This window comes from Kryptolebias marmoratus, linkage group LG6, assembly GCF_001649575.2.
Source record: "Kryptolebias marmoratus isolate JLee-2015 linkage group LG6, ASM164957v2, whole genome shotgun sequence".
NCBI classification, from domain to species: Eukaryota; Metazoa; Chordata; class Actinopteri; order Cyprinodontiformes; family Rivulidae; genus Kryptolebias; species Kryptolebias marmoratus.
The window spans coordinates 20,350,847-20,371,226 of record NC_051435.1 but is presented as its reverse complement, the minus strand read 5'-3'; the positions used below and the strand labels follow the sequence as shown (position 1 = coordinate 20,371,226).

At 40.3% G+C, this 20,380-nt stretch overlaps 2 protein-coding genes across 3 annotated transcripts in view; one reads left to right on the top strand and one right to left on the bottom strand.

Annotated features, from left to right (window-relative positions):
• si:ch211-140m22.7 (uncharacterized protein LOC570370 homolog) overlaps positions 1–20,344 on the bottom strand; it is a 26,292-nt gene extending 5,948 nt beyond the window's left edge. Inside the window, exons 1-3 of the mRNA XM_025006958.2 lie at positions 20,039–20,344; positions 19,793–19,852; positions 17,856–17,961 (exon numbers count right to left, since the gene is read on the bottom strand). Of these exons, the coding sequence (XP_024862726.1) occupies positions 17,856–17,961; positions 19,793–19,837 (151 nt within the window). The 5' untranslated portion in view covers positions 19,838–19,852; positions 20,039–20,344. The remainder of the gene's footprint in view (positions 1–17,855; positions 17,962–19,792; positions 19,853–20,038) is intronic.
• Positions 1,482–13,780, top strand: LOC108238806 (excitatory amino acid transporter 3). 2 transcript variants are annotated; one of them, XM_037976056.1, is made up of 14 exons: positions 1,482–1,530; positions 1,670–1,800; positions 2,984–3,124; positions 3,588–3,680; positions 4,028–4,139; positions 6,955–6,997; positions 7,079–7,141; positions 7,266–7,447; positions 8,307–8,414; positions 9,187–9,309; positions 9,407–9,601; positions 9,760–9,894; positions 11,998–12,105; positions 13,473–13,780. In XM_037976056.1, exons 2-14 carry the CDS (start codon positions 1,677–1,679, stop codon positions 13,600–13,602), a joined length of 1,557 nt encoding a protein of 518 aa, XP_037831984.1. In that variant the 5' UTR covers positions 1,482–1,530; positions 1,670–1,676; the 3' UTR covers positions 13,603–13,780. The 2 variants fall into 2 exon arrangements, with proteins under 2 accessions (XP_037831984.1, XP_037831985.1); XM_037976057.1 differs by lacking the exons at positions 11,998–12,105; positions 13,473–13,780 and adding an exon at positions 10,036–10,609.
• Positions 20,345–20,380: the final 36 nt, after the last annotated feature.

Sequence of the window (20,380 nt, the reverse complement as noted above, 5' to 3'; positions counted from 1 at the left end):
AAGCAATCCAGCTTACATCACATCTCAGCTTTAAAAGCTCAACTCCACACTCTCTATTTCTGAATTGAGAAAGCTCCTCGGATGAGAAGCGAAACGTCTTCAGCTACAGAATAGAAGTCCAGTTGTTTTTGTTTTTTAACTTTTTTTTTTTTGAATTTAGCATTTTACTTTTGGGGTGTGTCTTTATGCATTGGCTAACATGCTTAAATTTCATTGTTGAAGTTTTCTGTGTGAACATCTTAATCCTGATTAGGCTCTTTCCTAGTTTTTTAAGGAAACACAGTTATAACAGCGGGGTTTGAACAGGAAGTACTGTGGCATGTTAAGGTTGTCAGGGTCTTGTGCTGAAATCATAAACCCTGAAAGTTTAAGAAAACTGGCCACATTTACACCCATGGACAAGTCTTCTTTTAAAGAAGACTCACTCTGTCACACCAACCTCATTTTCTAACCCTCTATTTCACTCACTCCTGATTGATTTTATGTTTAGTTTTTCTTATCCCTTTTGTGTTTTCAGCATTGAATTATCAATGTAAAAAAAAATGTAAGCATTTAAAAAACCTGTAACATGTGGTGACAAAGAAAAGCAGCCAGTATTCTAATGTTTCTAACAGGATTGCTGAGCTGGTTTTCAGAGTTACAAACCTACACTTCATCACAGCAAATAATAGTCATATCTCCACCCAGGGACAGTTGCAGTGTTGATTTTGTTGCGACAAAATCAAGTATAGTTTTGATTTGATCACGAAAACCAGCATAAGGACAACATCTGCCAGCAGATTACAAGTAACAATAGGCTTTTAAACACCATCACACACACACACATATATCATAAATGTATATTACAGTTAATTAGGTCAATATAATTGGAAGGTGGTGTAGATATCTTTAACAACTCTTTAACAAAATCAGGACTATGAGCTACAACAACATTTAATTTCCCTTTGGCATTAATAAAGTATTTTTGAATTGAATTGATAGAATGACACTTTGAACTTTCCCAGTGTTTTATCAGATTTTCTGCTTAAGTAATGGCCATTTCAATCATTCAGTTAAAAAGAAAAACACTTTGTTACAAACTAAATCTTAAAACAATGTAAATAGGCAGGATGTTTTCTTCCTTGGGGCAGCAACTTAATGTTACAAGCGTCTACTGACCTCTAGTGGCGAAAACGTTGAATTACAGTCACATGTTGACACTATTGAGCGCAAAACTGCATTATTATTATTATTATTATTATTATTATTATTATTATTATTATTATTATTATTATTATTATTATTGTTGTTGTTGTTGTTGTTGTTATACCTGAACCTGACAGTCTGTGTGTGTGAATTATTATTATTATTATTATTATTATTATTATTGTTGTTGTTGTTGTTTTCAATCAGGAGAGGAGTAAATAAAGCGGGTCCAGTGACTATAATAATAAATAGGGTTAGGGTTAATTCCAAAACCTGTTTTAAACGTTTAAACGGTTTAAAAATCTCAGACGTTACAGAGCACTTTGTGCCTAGAGTCTAACACGGGTAAGTATTTTTTCAAGATAACATATTTCACTGAAAGTATTTAAAATTGCAATTATTTAAACACATATATGTTAACGAAGCAGCTTTAAAAATATGTCAATATTATCTCTGTTGTAATTTTTAACATGTAATCTTACAGTACAGACATGATGGAGAATAACGAAGAGGCTGTCTTCGGACCCAGACAGTGGAAAAAAGTGGGGAATGACTGCTGGGCTTTTGTTCTGCGGAATAAATTTCAGGCTTTGAGTTTGTTAGGCGTCCTCCTGGGTAAGAAAATAACTTTTATTTTTAGTCAGTTATTTATTCAGCAATAGCTCAATGCTTACAAACGACTGGCCAGCGGACTTTAACGTCACCTACACTCTGCTGGTAAAATATAATTGAAAAAATATATATATATATTTTTCGAAAAAAGTAAATTATATCTAATATGTTATTAGAAATGTATAAAAAAAATCTAACATTCCCCGTATTTAGGCAAATTGTGGCGAAACTGCGGTGGCAGCTAAAACTGCCCGTTATGTTTAAACTAACTGGTAAAAAAGGCTTTAAAATGAAACTGTCAAAGTGTAATTAACTAAAATGGAGAAAAGAGAAAAGTTTTATTTTCTGTAATTGTATAAGATGTTAAAGCACACTCGTGTCAAGTGATGTATTTTCAGAAATGTTTAATTGTTAGCCGGCTCATTTCAGTTATTAGGACTGGACATGGACGATGTGCTAACCGTGCTAATGCTAACGGTTAGCCAACTGACTGTCATGGAATCTTCACTGCAGGAAATAATGGAAAAATGACGACTTTCAGGCTACTAAAATGTAAATCAAATCAAAGAAGGTTAAACAAGAGTTATGGTGGGACTGATTAAGTCTTTCGTCCCTTGCTGACTTTATAAGTTATATATAATAAATTGTACATAAGTAGATGAGCGATGAAAGAAACTTTAATTAGCTAAATAACCCAGGGCTGTGAGTTCTTGTTGTCATGGTGACGCTAACTACAACGTTCTTTGGGACTCAGACTAAAAAAAAAAACTAACTAAATTTGTTTCAAAATGCTGCTAGTTAGAAAAATAAAAATAAATAAGTATAGGGCAAACATTGCTTTAATGAATGCAGGTTGCCCGCTGCCTTTCACAAGTTTTTAGACTAAGATCGTCTTATTATGAGGAGGGACAGAGTCCTGGCTGTTTTAAACACTGAAAATGGGATTATGTTGCAACATGTCTCGCTCAGATTATGCATTCAGTATGACTCTCAGCTACTACCACATCAAAATTTAGCTCAGGATAAGTAAAACTGAGTCGATTTCAAATTGGCGAATGTTCATTAGCTGTGGCTTCCACCTTTAAGTGGATTTCCTTTAAATCTTAAGGTTCCCATTTATAGTCTTAAGTTTGTTTGTTTGTTTGGTATATCTTTTATGTAGGTTTGGGCGTATTTTATTTGACAGGTATTGTTGTCGGCCTGGTTCTCAAGTTTTTTGTGCCCTTGACTGAAACCCAGCAACTGTACATCGGCTTTCCTGGAGTGTTACTCATGAAGATGCTTCAGGTGGTTACAATGCCTCTCATTGTGTCGAGCATCATAACAGGTGAGCCCCACATACGTTCACTTTTATTATTAGCTTATTTACGTTAGACGAAGCCCTGTGATGGCTCATGACCCCCTTCCTCTCACACAATGACCGCTGGATAAAAGTTCCAGCACAGCACGCTAATCCTGACTGAGCTGAGCGTTTTGATTTATCAAAAATACCACAAAGTATACCGAAGAAGCTCAATTGCACAGAAATGTACTGAATAAACTAGAAACAGGAAGCAATAGCGTGGATGCTGCCTCAGTGTTCAGTTTGCGTGTTCTGATGAAATTTCAGTGTTTCACGGTTCACGGCTCAGACACAGACTGAACGTTTCCACTGCTTTCTCTGGAAGCTGGGTGGTTTTCAGAATCTGATTTTTATTGGTCAGACGTCAGGAAAGAGCAGGATCGTGTTGTCTGAGTGGTCGAACCATGGTTTGCAGACTGTAGCTCCTTCTCTTGTTGGATTTTCTCAGGTGTAACGGATCTGAGCATCAAGTCTTCCAAAAAAATCGCCGTGCGTGCATCCACGTATATCATCTCAACCCTGGCTGTGGCTGTGACTATAGGTAAGACAAAAAATACATTTATCAGGCAACTTTAGCCCCTTAGAGGTGTCATTAATGTAGAACAGGGGTGGGCAACCCTGGTCCTCGAGTGCCACTATCCTGCATGTTTTACTTGTTTCTCTGCTCCAACACACCTGATTCAGTGGTTAAATCACCTCTTCATGTTCTGCAGAAGTCTGTTAATCACCCATTGATTCAAATCAGGTGTGTTGGAGCAGAGAAACGAGTAAAACATGCAGGATGGTGGCCCTCGAGGGCCAGGATTGCTCTCCCCTGATGTAGACCCTCATCCACAAGATGAGTCCTGTTGTTGCTTCTGACATTCAGCCTCAGACCGTGTGTTACAGGAATGATCCTGGTGCTGGTGATTCAGCCAGGAGTTACTTATGCTGTCACAAGTGACGATGACGACGATAAGGAGGACTTCTCCACTATCGACGCTCTGATGGATCTTGTAAGGTGAGGAGATTCAGGTTTTTAGTTTCCTGTTCAGCACATTTATTGGAAAAGGTGTGTGTGAGTTTGGTTGTCTATTGTGTTACCAAAATATCTCATGAACCACTGCAAGGATTTTAATAAGACTTGCAGAAAGTAATTATTTGAATGTATATTTACAACTGATTAACTGTTGGATTCAACCAGATTCAAGATGGCCACCACAGCTAGGTGACTTTTGGAAACAAAACACTTTCTATAACTCAGTCAATTTTACAGAATTTGAGCTAAAATTTGATGTGGTTGTAGCTGATAGTGATACACAAGACATACTTTAAGTGCTACACATCCCGTGACCTCGCTTTAAACTGTGGGCATTAACTCTGTTAGCAAAATATTTTATGAACCATTGGACAGATTTTAATGAAACATTTATCTGATGTACATCTACAGCTTTTCAAGTCAACCTTTTCAAGATGGTTAACAAAACTAACCAACATTAGCTAAAACAAAAATGACCAGAACCCCATCAATTGTACCTTTTATTGAGCTACAGTTTGCTGAGAGGCTGATGAGACAGAGGGATCAGGCTGGAAAGGATGTGCAGCAGGTTAGGCAGTAATGTTCTAACAAGAGAGGAGAGTGTGATGGGATGATGGAAGGAGTACTTTGATGAGCTGATGAATGAAGAGAATGAAAGGGAGAGAAGAGTAGAGGTCAGGTGAGAAAATGCCTGAGGAATGGAGAAGTGTGTTGGTGCCAATCTTTAAGAACAAGGGTGATGTACAGAGTTGTAGCAACTGAAGGGGAATGAAGTTGATGAGCCACACGATGAAGATCTGGGACAGAGTTGTGGAAGTTAGACTTAGACAAGAGGTGACTCTTTGTAAGCATCAGTATGGTTTTATGGCAAGAAAAAGCATCACAGATTCCATTTTTGTTTTGAGGATGTTAATGGAGAAGTCCAGAGAGGGTCAGAAAGAACTTTATTTTATTTTTGTGGATTTAGAAAAAGCATACAACAGGGTGCTGAGGGAGGAGCTTCGGTGTTGTATGAGGCCATCTGGAGTGGCAGAGAAGTATGTTAGACAGGTACAGGACATGTATGAGGACAGCAGGACAGAGGTGAGGTGTCCTGTAGGAGTGACAGATAGCTTTAATGTGGAGGTGGGAGTGCATGAAGGATCGGCTCTGAGCCTCTTCTTGTTTGTTCTGGTCATGGACAGACTAACAGATGAGGTCAGGCAGGAATCCTCATGGACTATGATGTTTGCAGATGACATCATGATCTGTGGTGAGAACAGGGAACAGGTGGAAGAGAGCCTGGAGAGGTGGAGGTATGCATTTGAAAGACGAGGGATGAAAGTCAGCCGTAGAAAGACAGAGTACCTGTGTGTGAATGAGAGAGAGGCAGGTGGAACAGTGAGGCTACAAGGAGCAGAGGTCACAAAGGTGCAGGACTTTAAGTACTCAGGGTCAACTGTACAGGAAAACAGGGAGTGTGGTAAAGAGATGAAGAAGAGAGTCCAGGCAGGATGGAGTGGATAGAGAAAAGTTTAAGAAGGGATTTTTAAAAAAAAGGGTGGCAGCAAAAGTCAAAGGAAAGGTTTACAACAGCGGTCCCCAACCTCTTTAGCTCCACGGACTGGTTCATTATAAGACGATATTAGACGATATTATCACGGATCGGCCTTTAAAGGTGTGGCAGATAAATACAACAAAATAAAAAAATTATACGACCAGCATGAAAACGGGGTATTTTTTAAAACATAATAAAGGTCAATCCAACGTGCACTCGCAGCTTTGTTAGTTGCGTCCTGGTATTGTGTTATCAACATGAATAACACCCTCTCCTCCCCCTGATGTTCTCTGGTCAATATGATGATGTTTAAACATACCTTTTAAAATAAGATACACCACAAATATAAAGTGCACAAAGAATAAAACTCACCATAACACTGAATCAGTGGGAGCCCTGTGCCTGTTTCTCAGTAACGAGACAGGTTTGTGGGTTTGTTTTTAGTGGTAACGTATCACATGACCTAATTAAGCATTTTGACACGCATCAAGAGTGAGTCATAGATGGATGTAGTGGAGAGAATCTGATCATTTTTCAAAATAAATGTCATTCAGACTTCGAAAAAAAAAAGGAAATACTGTAAATTAATTATTCTTTCTGTGTGGCCTGGTACCAAATGACCCACGGCCCGGTACCAGTCCACAGGCCGGAGGTTGGGGACCTTTGGTTTACAACACAGTAGTGAGAGCAGCCATGTTGTTTGGTTTGGAGACAGTGGGACTGACAAAAACACAGGAGACAGAAGTGGAAGTGGCAGAGTTGAAGATGTTGAGGTTCTCCTTGGAAGGGACAAGGATGGACAGGATCAGGAATGAGGTCATCAGAGGTACAGCACAGGTTGAACGACTGGGAGATAAAGTTAGAGAGGCCAGACTGAGATGGTTTAGACATGTGCAGAGGAGGGACAGTGGGTATATTGGTAGAAGGATCTCTGAGAGGACATGGAGGTAGTTGGAGTGAGGACAGAGGACTCAAAAGACAGAGTTAGATGGAGGAGGATGACCCGCCGTGGCGACCCCTGAAAAGGGAACAGCTGAAAGTGGAAGAAGACTAAAATGGCTACAACTATCACTTCTCATCATAAGATGATCTTAGTCCAACACTGTGGCTTGAAAGGCAGTGAGCGACCTGCATTTGACCTTTAAACTTTACTGATCTTTTGGAGTTTTGTTAATTGCTGTTTTTATTAAGTCAGAGGATCCTCTGTTTGGTAAACCATCATGTCAACATTTTCAACTTGACTTTCATTCCTTTCCACAGGAACATGATCCCAGAGAGCTTGATTCAGGCTTGCTTTGAGCATGTAAGTTTCAGTTTTGGCCCACAGCGCCCTTTCTTACTTCTCATGTTCTGTCAGTGAAGTGAACTCTGCTTTTCCTCGTAGTACAAGACTGAGAGGGTGATGGTTGACGTCGAGAAATATGACCCTGACACTGGTCTCCCAGTGGTAAATATTTCCTCTTGGCCATTGTTCAGTTTGCCATTTTTTTAATTTTTTTTTTTTTTTTACACCTTAGTTCTGAAAACAGTGCTGCTCCAGAATTGTTGCCATGTTTGTTTTCTTGATGCAGAAATTTACAGAGATTCAACTGATAGGCGACTATGTTCCTGGACCCAACATGGTGGGCCTGATTGTTTGGGCTTTCATTTTTGGGATCCTGCTTGTGAAGATCGGAGAGCAAGGGGAAACCCTTGTGGCGTTCCTTAAAAAAATCAACGAGGCCTTAAACATAGTAGTCATCTGGATCCTGTGGTAAAATGAAACACAAGAAATCTGCAATATTTGATCAAAAGATTGAACTAAAAGTTTGAGTTAAATCACTCCAGGGTCTATTTGATTGCAGTACCAACAGGTGCAAACGTGCAGCAAACGCATGAATGATGCAAACTACAAAACACAAAAAAACCACAAATGCTACAGAAAATGATGCAATCACAGAAAAAAACAAAAATAAAAACATACAATCAACAAAACAAATACAAAGGAAAATTTCTGCAAACACCAACCACCAAGTCTTGTGGACCGCAGTGAAGTTAGTTTTAGTTTGAATATTGGATATTTGCGTTAACTCTTGGTCAGACGTTCACGTGACTTGGAGGTTATTTAATTTTTGTTTTTCAAGTGTCATTGGTTTGGTAATTTGTCGATGGTCTCTAAGCGAACCACCGTGTTCAGGAGGAAGAAGAACCCAGAGTTTAGTCCAATATCTAACCTAAAACTAACTTCACCGCGCACCATAAGACTCGGTGGATGAGTCCCTCAAGTGGTCCGGTGCACTTCCATTCACTGCATTTTTCCTTTTTATTTGTTTTGTTGGTTTCATGTCTATTTTCTGTGATTGCAGCATTTTTTCTGTCACATTTGTTTTTTTTTTGTTTGCATCATTCATGTGTTTGCAACGCGTTTCGCCGTCTGTCGCATAAAAAGCAGTTTAGACCGACTTTGGATCAGATTAACTCCCTGAAGGGATGTTAGATGTTTTTAAAGGTTAGATTCAAAGTTTCATTTTGGAGTTGTTACATGTACGTCAAACAGCTGTCTTATTTCCCTAACAGGCAGTAAAATCAGCCAGATTACTCTTTATTTGTTCCCATCTTGGTTTCGGTTTTAGGTATTTGCCAGTCGGCGTGCTCTTCATGATCGCAAGCCACGTGGTCGAGGTTCATGACTGGGAATCCATCTTTAAACTGGGAAAGTTTGCAGTTGTAATTTTACTTGGGTATGTTCACCTTCTCCACCTGAGGCAGCAGCTTTCCTCAACGCTGGCCTCAGAACAGCAACGACAACAACAACAAAAAGAGATTAGATCATAGTTGTGTGTTGTATTTAGAAAAATCTAATATAATGATATAAACAAGATTTTATTTTCTTCTGGGAAACAAATCAAAATACATTTGAAGTTCAGTCAGTGTCTCAATTATTTATTTAAATGTAGAGCTAAAATAAGACAAATATAATATTAAAGAAACAGTTTATACATCAAAACATGAGCATTTTATAATTTTTTTTTGTACCTATTGTACCCAAACTGCAGCTTTAAAATAAGGAAATATGTATTCTATAAAAGAAATCTGAGCAGATTTAGATTTTAAAGTGTATTTATAATATTTCTTATGTTGAGAATCATGCAAATTAGTTTAATTAAAAATAGAAACAAAGAGTCAGTTGTCAGTGTTTTTACTTAAAATAAGAATCCACACACACCGTGTCAACTATCTCAAAGATTAAAGTGTTGAAAGGAAAAAATGTCACTCGATGACATCAACATTCAGTCTGTCACAATAATCACCGTCGCCTGATGACATAAATGTGATTTTTCTATCTAGGCACAATCAGTGAACGAGTGGAGCTTCTTACTGACGTTAAAACAAAACTCTGAACTCAAAGGATTAGTTCGGCCTCTGTTACCATGGTGATCAAGCCAGGCTCAAAGAGAGCTTCTTCATTACTTGTTTCATTGCCTGGCTCTTAGTACTAATTGTGTCTTTCAGGCATGTAATCCATGGGCTTATCTTCCTCCCACTGATCTATTTCGTGTTTGTGAGACGCAGCCCCTTTGCTGTCATGAAGGGGGTCTCTCATGCCCTAATGACTGCGGTGCTCATCTCATCCAGGTAAGGTGGCGTCATGGCATTTATCGTCACAGAGAAGCAGACTTGTGTTTTCCCCATGTGGACGGTGCGCAGACAAAGCATGTGTTTTCCGTCAAAGCTCTGCCAGTCTGCCGCTCACCCTCCGATGCTGTGAGGAGAAACTGAAGTACGACAAAAGGGTCACTCGTTTCATGCTGCCCATCGCGACAAACATCAACAAAAACGGAACCGCCCTTTATGAAGCCTGTGCAGCTGTTTTCATCGCCCAGCTCAACGGCATCGAACTAGAATTTAGTCAGATAATTACCGTCTGGTATGTCTGGTTTTTATTTATTTTTTTGTTATAGCAAATTCAAGTGTTAATGTTGAAGGACAACGATGGAATGGGAATATTAGGAGGAAATGCATGACACAGCTGCTGTATTCTGACCCTGAACAGACCTCTAACAGAGTGTGTGGTGGATTTCGCAGGGTGACTGCAGCCGTCTCCAGCGTAGGAGCAGCAGGGATCCCGGCTACTGGAGCTGTGACCACTCTCTTTATTTTGACAGCGGTGGGTCTTCCTGCGAGGGACGCCTCGCTTCTGGTGGTTATGGAATGGCTCCTGTAAGTATTATCTGCTGCTCTCAGGTGTGTGCCGTTTCACCATGAAGCGTCCCTGAACAGCCTCACTTTGACCTCCAGTACTGATGTCAGAACAATTAGACTTTTTTGACCAGGATCATTTATAATTCCTCTATAAAACAGGATTTGTCAGACTGCTTTCCTTTACCTCCACAATACCACCAACATTAGGCATATCGTGCTTTGGAAGGATGCAGACAGATTTGTCTTACTTCATGACTGGACGACTGCAGGCCGCCACCACCGTGCTTCACTGTAGGGATGGTCTCCTCAACAAGCCCTATTTGCATGGAATAAGCATTATCTGGGGACCTCATGTAATAAATAAATTACTCTCCAACATCTGCTTTTTATGTGGTGCATTTGCACAGGATAACTGAAGCCTGAGATTTTTCTGGATATGATGTTAATGCGCTGCGTATTGCGTAACATCCGCTTACTTTGAGTTGATGTTGAAACTGTTTTTCAGGCTACAGCCACAGCTAGCCCACTGTATCTTAGGCTACAAACATAAGAATTATTCTTACTGCACAGAGCAATGCATGATGTGAGCCACCATTTGCATGGGACTTTGCTCCTTCTCTTCAGCCTTTTCTTTTATATGGCGACCGTTATTAAGGTTTTGCTGGACCGGGACACAAAAGGTTATCTATGCACTCCAATGCAGCCTCCATTGCCAAAAGCAAATAAAAATGTGCCTAGGAAACAAAAAACTCCTAATTGCGTATCGGATGCTGCCCATTTCTGTCCAAATCACAGAGATGCCTATTTGAATTAGATTAGTATTATCACAGGACCTCTGAGTTCAGCAAAATATAGTAGGTAATTTGTGGGGGAATTTTTACTTTACAAATTACTGACATGGCCGATTGGCACACAGACAATCTAATCATGCTATTATTACAAATAGCATGTGATCCCTTGGTAAAACTAATCCTGTGCGACTAGGGCTTTAGTTTCATCTTCTTCACATGATTAATGGAGACTTTCCAAGCAGTTTGTCTTATATTTTTAGGCAATATTTTTCTTTCCTGGCCACTTTTCCAGGAATGTGGGACTGATTTAACTAATAATGTGGCTTCTGAAGGTAATGTTTAGGTCTTCAAAGTAAAGGAGGTGAATACATATGCATACACCACTTTTCAGTTTTATATTTTTCAGAATTATTTAAAACAGGTTTTTGCCTCCCGTTTAATTTCATTAATCTAAAGTGTTTTTGTAGATCCTTTATTTAGAATTAAACTGAAAATCCAGTTTAATTTCAGGTTAAAGCCTACAGAACAGAAAAAAGGAGGGGGATACTTTTGGGAATAGTTTTTTTTATTATTTATTACTGTGCATCAGATAATATTTAATAAATAACATATTTGATCAAAAAAGTGATCTGCACATAATGTAACAGAGTCAGAGCTAAACAAAACTGTAAGTTGTGGAGATAAAGTTTCAGATTTTTTTTTCTTGACCTAAACAGCAGCAGCCTGTTGGTTAAAGTGAGTGACTTTGTGTTTTTGTGTTTGGGACTTTCTGTAAAGTTGGAAATGCCTCAGAAGTGCAGCCCGCAAATGGCCCAGTTTTATAGGGGTACAGCGGCGCTACTTCTGCTTTAATTTATAGTTCCAGTGTGTGTTGCTTATGGAAGTTGTGTATAACAAAAATAGACAGTGATGATGATTAATGACCAGTTTTTTGTTACTGATGTTTTTGTGCGTATGGCATTTTCTGATTTAGGGGTACGCCAAGTTGTAGTAGAAAATCCACAAAAGTCTTTGTACATGAGGCCCCAGGTCTGGAGTCACTCTGAGGACTAGGTGGTGGTGGTCCAACCTCACAGCGGGGGTGTGGTGTGTGTGTGCAGCACACACCCTGTAGTCCAGAAGGATTATTGTTTAAATTTATTAAAAAGAAATAAGGAGGCAGTGATAATCAATGAAGCCCAAAATGTCACACATTGGTTTGAAAACACCATCCTGAGCGGGATTCCTCTCTGACAGTCAGATGTTGTTCATGTGTCTCTGCACTTTATCTGGTAAAACTTGGAGCTCACTGTGAGAAAACGTTTCTCCTTCAAATGTGTGCTCCCCTCAGAGATCGCTGCAACACTGTCATCAATGTCTGGGGAGACTGCATCGGCGTGGCCCTCATTCACCACTTGTCAGTGAAAGAGCTGGTTGATGCAGATCTGGAAATGATGAGGTGAAACTTTCAATGTTTTGTATTCCCTGCGATAAATAAAGAGACAAACAGGCCTGCAGCAAGACAACCAGCAGTTACAGTTCATCCAACTAGAAATCTGTGTAAAGCTGCCAAAGCCATTTACCAGACAGTAGGTAATCAGTGTCATGTAAAATGCCCAATAATATTAGTAATTAATTATTGTGCCACCTTTATTACTATTTGTCTATTATTTTTCTTTGTACCATGTAGACAAAAGTTGAAGAAAAATCTGCAAAAACATACACATCAATTGAATTTTGTAAAAAAAAAAAAAAAAAAAAAACAGGCCTTTTTGGAGCTCTGTAGCTCAGACAGACTTCACAGATCTGTCATTTTTATATCTTTTGTGGTTTTTACACAATCACAGTTTAAGTTTTATGGTTTTTGAAAATTTTTACCAAAAAATGTTCATCTTAATGTGATGGTGTCAAACTTTAACTTTTGTCTGTTTAAACTTAACAAAATGTTTTTAAAGAAACTCTTCTTACTCCCCAGATCTTTTCCTTTCATATACAGTTTAAACATCAAAACGTAGACATATCTTGTCTTATTTCAACCACTGTGCTCCTCTGCTACAGTACACAGCTCATGATTTTCCCTCAAATCTTCTCAGAGCAAAGAGAAAACTCCAGAGGCTCCACTATAAAAGATCTGAATTTTCTCCCTATGAAACTGGAAATAACATTTATTTTAATCTATCATCTCTCCTACATAAAACGATATAAAAATTCACGTGTACCCATCAGATGCTTCAGAATCTTTTTCAATACAATTTTATAGTTTTTGTAACGTGAATGTTTGAGGCTAAATTTTTACACTGTGTTTCTGTCTGCCTGTCTTATTAAGAGTGCAGTCAAGGAGTGAGAGACAGGTGTGTGGGCATAGCAGCAGCTTTAATGTTTTTGATCTTGGTTTTTTATACACTTTCTACTTTAAAATGTAGGCTTTTTACCAGCTTTAGTTAATTTAAAGGTAAGTCAGTCAAATTACTATAGATACTACTGTATTTTACTGAATACTACTGTAGATACAAAACTTTACTTTTTAAAAAGAAAATTAATGTATGTTGGAGTTTCAGGCCGTAGCTACATTCACATTCTTTAAAACGTCTTCAGAAATGATTTGGTTTGAGTATAATGTGTTGAAAATAAACATTTAAACTTTCATAACTTTCAGAAAACATGAACAAAGCAGAGCAAGATAAATCTGATCTAAATAAATCCTAAAAACCATAAAAACTGCTGATGTTTAGTCATGCTCCTGTTTCAGCCAGACACTGAACAACCTGTAATTTCTTTTAGTTTGTCTCAGATCATTGATGACTCTGTTGTTCTTCTCCTTGAAAGGATGGGTGGAAATGCAAGCAACGACCGTCCTGCCACGAGCCCCCAGGCCCACGATGGCTACAAGGACTCCGATGATGAAACCTTCGATACCCCCCCAAATAGGCTTTCACCTGAGAGGAACAGGATGTGAGTGAAGCTCGACAAGAACTCCGAGATTTGCTGAGAACAATAAACTCTCCATAATGCTCTGATTTACTGTTCATTGTTGTGTATTTAAGAAAATAGTGGATTATTTGAAACCGTGGATTAATTGAATTAATTATTTAATTGAAACATTGGGTTGCCAGTGACCTGAAGGAACTGTTAAACAAGAAAAAAAGAGCCTTCAAGGGAGGGAGACTGGGAATTATTGAGGTGCATCCTCCTCCTCTCCTGCCCCCAGCCACCCTCCTTTGACCCACAGGTTTCCTGTCAAATCTCAGATGTTTTATCTTCCACCTCAGTCATTTCTACAAGTTGGTCTTCAACCAAATCAAGAGATGCTGCTTCTCCTTTTGCTTCCCCCTCTCACCTGTCTGTCTCCAGAAGTCAGGTGAAGAGGCAGCTGGAGAGACTGAACCAGAACAAGGCTGCAGGTCCAGATGGTGTCAGCCCCAGAGTCCTGAAGGCCTGTGCAGAGCAGCTCTGTGGGATTCTGCAACACCTCTTTAACCTTAGCTTGACCCAAGAGAAGGTTCCATTGTTGTGGAAGACATCCTGTCTGGTTCCGGTACCAAAGAAAACTCACCCATCAGTCGTTAATGATTATAGACCGGTTTCCTTGACATACCACATCATTAAGGTCCTGGAGAGACTCCTGTTGGCCCACCTGAGTAAGCAAACCAGCACATATCAAGACCCCCTTCAGTTTGCTTCTCACCGTGGAGTTGGAGTTGAAGATGCCATCATACACCTGCTTCAACAAACCCACTGTCATCTGGACAAAGCAGGCAGTACTGTGAGGATCATGTTCTTTGGTTTCTCCAGTGCATTTAACACAATTCAGCCTGATCTGCTTTGTCAGAAACTCCAGAAAACTCAGGTGGAGGCTTCAACAATCGCCTGGATCAATGACTACCCGACAAACAGACCACAGTTTGTGAGACTGAAGGACTGTGTGTGTAACCAGGTGGTCAGCAGCACAGGAGCACCACAGGGGATTGTACTCTCGCCATTCCTTTTCACTCTGTACACTTCAGACTTCCAGCACAAGTCATACTCCTGTCATCTACAGAAATATTCAGATGACTCTGCAGTCGTTGGGTGTATCAGAGATGGACAAGAAGCTGAGTACAGAGATCTGGTGGACTGCTTTGTGGCATGGTGTGGAAACAATCATCTCGTCTTGAATGTGAACAAAACAAAGGAGATAATTGTGGATTTTAAGATAAACAGGGTCAGGTCAAACCCTATTACCATCATGAGAAAAAAGTGGAGGTGGTTGAGTAATATAAATACCTCAGTGTCCATTTGGGCAAAAGACTGGACTGGAGACTCAACAGTGAAGCCATCTACAAGAAGGGACAGAGCAGGCTGGACTTCTTGAGGAAGCTTAGATCCTTCAGAGTTTGCAGCAAGACGCTTCATATCGTCTTTAAGTCTGTTGTTGAGTGTCATCTCTTCCCCTGTCATCTGCTGGGGCAGCAGCATCAGAGCAGGGACTTAAAGAGGCTCAACAACCTGATAAAGAAGGCTGGTTCTGTTCTGGGGACTATTGTGGAACCTCTGGAGATGATGGTACAAAGAAGGATTCTACACAAAATCAAGCAAATTATGGAAAACCCTGAGCATCCTCTTCATGAAACTATTATACAACAACTGAGTGTCTTCAGTCAGAGGCCTCTTCAAATTCACCGTAACCCAGACCACTACAGGAGATCCTTTCTGCCCACAGCCATCAGGATCTACAAGAACTCTTTGAAGAACCTTGAGTAACATGAGTTACAACAACATTTGATTTCTCTCTGGGAACAAAAATCATTTACCATTACATTGATATTTAATTTATATTTTAACCAATACACATCTGCTGCTCTAGTGCTGCAGCCCCAAATCACAGCTTAGTGTAAATGTAGTCAGTATTACATCGTAGGACGTTGTTTTTATATATATATATATATATATATATGTACTTTATTTTGCCATCTTTCTTTAGCCCTGTGAGATTTTTAAACAAGATCAAGGAAATGTGCTTAGAAAAGATGATCTGAGACAAGCTCTGTTGCTCAGAGAGCTGAAGGCTCAGAGGGAGGGCATTTCAGTAAAATCAGTTTTTCATTTATCTTATATTTTTTCTCTTATGTTTTAAATCGCTGGATATTATTTTTAAGTTTTTGAGGCTCATTGGATTTGGGACATTACCACCTTGGCCTTTTGACAACACTAGCTATTTTATAGTGATTTAAAGTTACTTTTAATTGTTTTAGCTGATTTTAACTTTTATTTTACAGTGGCTGTGTGTGTGGACTGCAAGCCAGCATTCTCACAGTTGTCTGAAGGAGGAGCTCTGCAATAAAGAGAAACTGATTTAAAAACTACCTCAGTTTTGCTCCCACAGGACAAACACATCTCCAAGCTGCAGTCACCTCTTTTTGCTGCCTCAGCCTTAAACTCTCTGCTTTGTCCGATGGTCTCAGTCACCATGACCACCCCGCCCTGGCAGCCTTCCACCCACTCTGGCACTCCTGCAACCTGAGGAGGGGCCAGCTGCTGCTGAGGGTGGTCTGTCCTCTCAGAGTGACACAGGTTGTGTCATCACCACCGATGCTCTGGACTTGGATCGCACAAGTTTGGTTCTGAACATCTTCAGGCCACCAGAAGATCTAGAGAGTTTGTATGGAACTGGTCTAAAACGTCAGCTTCAGGTTCACACTTTCGCTCCAAACTGAGATCAGCCGGAGCTGTCGTCCTCGTCCTGGACTGAAGTGGTGCACCATGGTAAAAGGTAGTGTTCACAACCTCCTCTGTCCCTCTAACCGGTTCATGATTTTGCAGGATGAATCCCAGTCTTGCCACAATGTTGTTTCTTGACCAAACTTGTTACTTGTTAAGACTTACCTGTGAAAGGTAATTCCAAGCGATTTGGTTTAGATACCTAAACGGTTAGAACAATTCCAAGCGGCACACGTACGAGGCATTTTACTATCTCCGATTCCTGCCTCCACAAAGATGGCACCGCCGTAGGAACGCCGTTCAGCGTTCTATGGGGCGTCTACGTATTAATGTCTATGGGTAACAAGCTAGTGTTTGGGGTTTGCTAGCGCTCCTTACCAAACTTCCGGGTCACCTAAATCCGACCAATTAAATATTAAAATCAAATTCTGTCCTGCTGCCCGTTTTTCCATTTCGTGTTTTCCATCAGAGCCTGAAAGTGAAATAGGAAACACCAGGCTTTTTTTTTTGGTTTTTGGTGTGATAATAAAAACCAGAATAATGATGTTTGATTGTCAGTTGAAAATGGAAAGAACGAATGATACACGGATTCAGTAACTTATTCAGAGCAGATGGGCTGCATCTCAAAGGGAGGGGGGTTCATTTTATTTGCAGATCGTTTCACAGTTCAGTCCCATCATAGTGCCTGTCTTACTTCAGCACACATGTCTCTGATCCTTCCTCATCGTTTGCTCACTGCCCACAAGATGTTCCAACAACAAGCTCACCCTGCAGTCCACATGAAGCTCTCCCCTGCCTGTCTGGTAACCTTCCCCCCTCTGACCACTCAGAAATATCCCCATCCCAGTTCATTAGTCATCCCTTCCACAACCATTAATTGTAAATATTCAGATCTGCACCATCCACTAAACCACAGCAAAATATTTTTTTTTTTGTGTGTGTGTGTACTAAATGTATTGTTTTGATATGTGGACATGCTATAAACTAATTTCCTATTGGGGACAATAAAATTACCATTACCACTGAACGTGACAGCCTGACACAAAATGCACGTGAGTAATCTGAGACTGTTCGAATAAACTAGGCCACAGAGCTTTATTGTTATAGCTTGTATAGAAATGTTTCATGAAAGAAAACTGTAGGATAAGATTTCACTCCATATTACAGATTCCCAGTCCAGATTCCCAAAGTAAATCCTCAGAAGCAGACACTACCTGTTTGTAATTTGACTAAACATGTCTTCAGCAGTCACATGAGGGCAGCCAATCACCACCTGAAGCTGTGTCCAGTTAGACCACTTCACCTCCTGTCATGTGTAAGGTTTTACAGTGCTGCACCATTTCACACTCGCAGTCTAGTCCTGACATTCTTCAATGTCACAGACTGCTTCAGGGGCTATTCTTTTTCTCGATCAGAACAATGACATTTGTACCACAGTTCAAGTTTATCCAGTGGGTGATAAAGGCTGACAATCATGATGTGACAACAGCAGTGGCTGTCTGAGAAACCAACCTGTGATGGGCTTCTTTGTTGACTTCTTAGATCCTCCAGATTTTGTGCTAAAAGCTCCAGCTGCAGGTGCTCTGCTCAGCATGATCCAGCTCCCTGCATGCAAACACTGACAACACACACACACAGACAATATTACATTTGGTCATCAACAAAAAGCATGAACAAGTAATTAAAAAGTTGCATTGCTTGAAGGAATGCATATCGCTTGACACCTTGCATGCCAGAGTTTTGAAAAATGATCTTAGGTGATCCGTTAGTGCTCAGAGTATGTGTTGGCCATGACTCTCAGCTACTACCACACCAAATGTTAGCTTAATATCTGAAAAATTAAAAGGACTGTATATTGCCCACTGCCATTCATGCCCACTTCTATCTATTTTTTGTCTAAACAAAGCAAGCGATGTGTTCACAGCACAAAGTTGAGCTTGATCCGAGTGCAGGTTGGAGTTGGAGTTTTCATGGACAAGATTTCAAAGCGCAGTCATGGAGGGGGGGAGGGGGGGGTCTGGTTTGGGAACCTCAGGGTCTCTACTTCCAACAGATGAGCTCAAATATCTGAGTCTTGTTCCGACTGATCAGTGTCTCTCTGCAGTAATGAGGGCGTTACTTTAGTCTGTTGTGGTGGAGAAGGAGCTGAGCTGAAAGGTGAAGCTCTTGATTTACTGGTCTGTCTGCATTCCAACCTTCACCTATGGTCATTAGGTATGAATGATAACCGAATGAACGAGATCCTGGATGCAAGCAGCTAAAATTAATCTACTTTGTGGGGTGGTCAGGCTGAGCCTTAGAGAAAAGGTGAGGAGGTTCATCCTCTAGGGGCAGCTCAGAGTAGAGCTGATGCTCCTCTGCAATGAAAGGAGCCAGTTGAGGTCAGTCAGGCATCTCATTTGGAAGCCTCCCTCTGGAGGTGTTTTGAGCAGGTCAATCTAAGAGTAGACCCAGGGCAGACCTAGAATTTACTGAAGGGATTGTGTTTCCTCTCTGGCCAGGAAATGCATGGGGAGTCACTGTGGAGAGGGATGTCTGAATTTTTTCCTGGAGCTGTTCCTTTTGCGATGGATGGATGGATGGATGGATGGATGGTGCAATGATTAATACTGAAATAATAAATGGTAAATGGACTGTACATATTTAGCGCCTTTCTAGCCAAACAGGCAACTCAAAGCACTTTACACCACAATCTGTGCCCTCATTTCCCCATCCCCACACACATTTGTACACACTTTACTACATCACTACAAAGATAATCTGAATAAATCATTCTATAGACTCTAATCACACCTTTAAACTCCATTCATACACCAATGGGGCACACATTGGAGGCAATGAGGGGTTCAGTGTCCTGCCTAGAGACACTTCAACATGTGATTACTATCAGGAATCAAACCTCCAGCTCTCTCATTGGATGACTGCTCTGACCACTGAGCCAAAAGTAATGACTAATATTTATTACATCATTAATGTTCATGAGTCCAGCAAAGGTATTAGTCATCAGTGGCATAAAAAAACATCTTACATCCATCTTTTGACAAAAAAGTCACTTCTAAGCAGATTTTAACACAGGGCCAGTTTCCACTGGATCACTGGATGATTATTGGCACAGGTTTTGCCAGTCACATACAAACAAGTCTGTGCTCATTTTTACAAGCTTCATACAGAGATGCAGCACCCTACTACACCCAGAAAGACAAATTCCATTACAGCTCAGTGGAGAAGGCCTGCGTGTCTGGTTTGAATCTGCTCCACTGAAGCACGCAGCCCCAAGTACGAGGCGTTGTTTTCTGCTTCAGTTCAAAAGATCTGACATTAAAGACCATCAATTTCTGATGTCAACAGCCAGTGAAGACTTCCAGACTGGATACTGTCAGCAGTAACATCCCTGTCCATTAATTCTGAGCACAATTAGTTCAGAATGTAAACATTTCACAGTGTATTACCTTGACATGGCTCAGGCGTCCTATTCTAAGCAAGGAGGTCGCCATTTTTCTTCAGTCTGCCTGTGCATCAAGAAAAAAAACATCAACACAAAATCAACAGGATCATAAAAATGACATGGAAACACATGCAGTCTGCAGGCATCCATCCAAGAAGCATCAAACACAGCTCTACTAATCACAGACAGACTGCACTAATGTGTCTGTGGGGCAAAAATCAGATAAGACAAAGTGAAATATTAATGGTACCTTCAGATAAAAGCTGTGCACACTTGGATCCTGCAGTCCAGACGCAGCTCAGACACGGATCAGTGCAGATTTGTCCCGTTTTATGTAACACTCGCCCGTAACGCCCCCCTCCCTCAGTAACCGCTGTCAGTAACGCCCCTTGTGTTGTGTTTTGTGTATTTTCTCCCTTAAATCTGACATTTTTTGTTTATTTACAGTTTAGGCTTCATAGCTGACTGCTTTAGAGATTCAAACTTCTCTGCTGCTGCTCTCAAAGCTAAAAGTGTTTCGTTTGGGAAGAAAATTCACGTTTTTTTTTCTGGAAATCACATCAGGATATCCTCCCTCAAGTAGGTACTGTCC

Bases quoted from the DNA above. Each gene is read 5' to 3' on its own strand.
- LOC108238806 (XM_037976056.1), top strand. From the start codon at position 1,677: ATGATGGAGAATAACGAAGAGGCTGTCTTCGGACCCAGACAGTGGAAA. The intron at 3,125-3,587 runs GTGAGCCCCACA...GGATTTTCTCAG, and splicing joins TGTGTCGAGCATCATAACAG to GTGTAACGGATCTGAGCATC. The intron at 9,895-11,997 runs GTAAGTATTATC...TGCTCCCCTCAG, and splicing joins GTGGTTATGGAATGGCTCCT to AGATCGCTGCAACACTGTCA.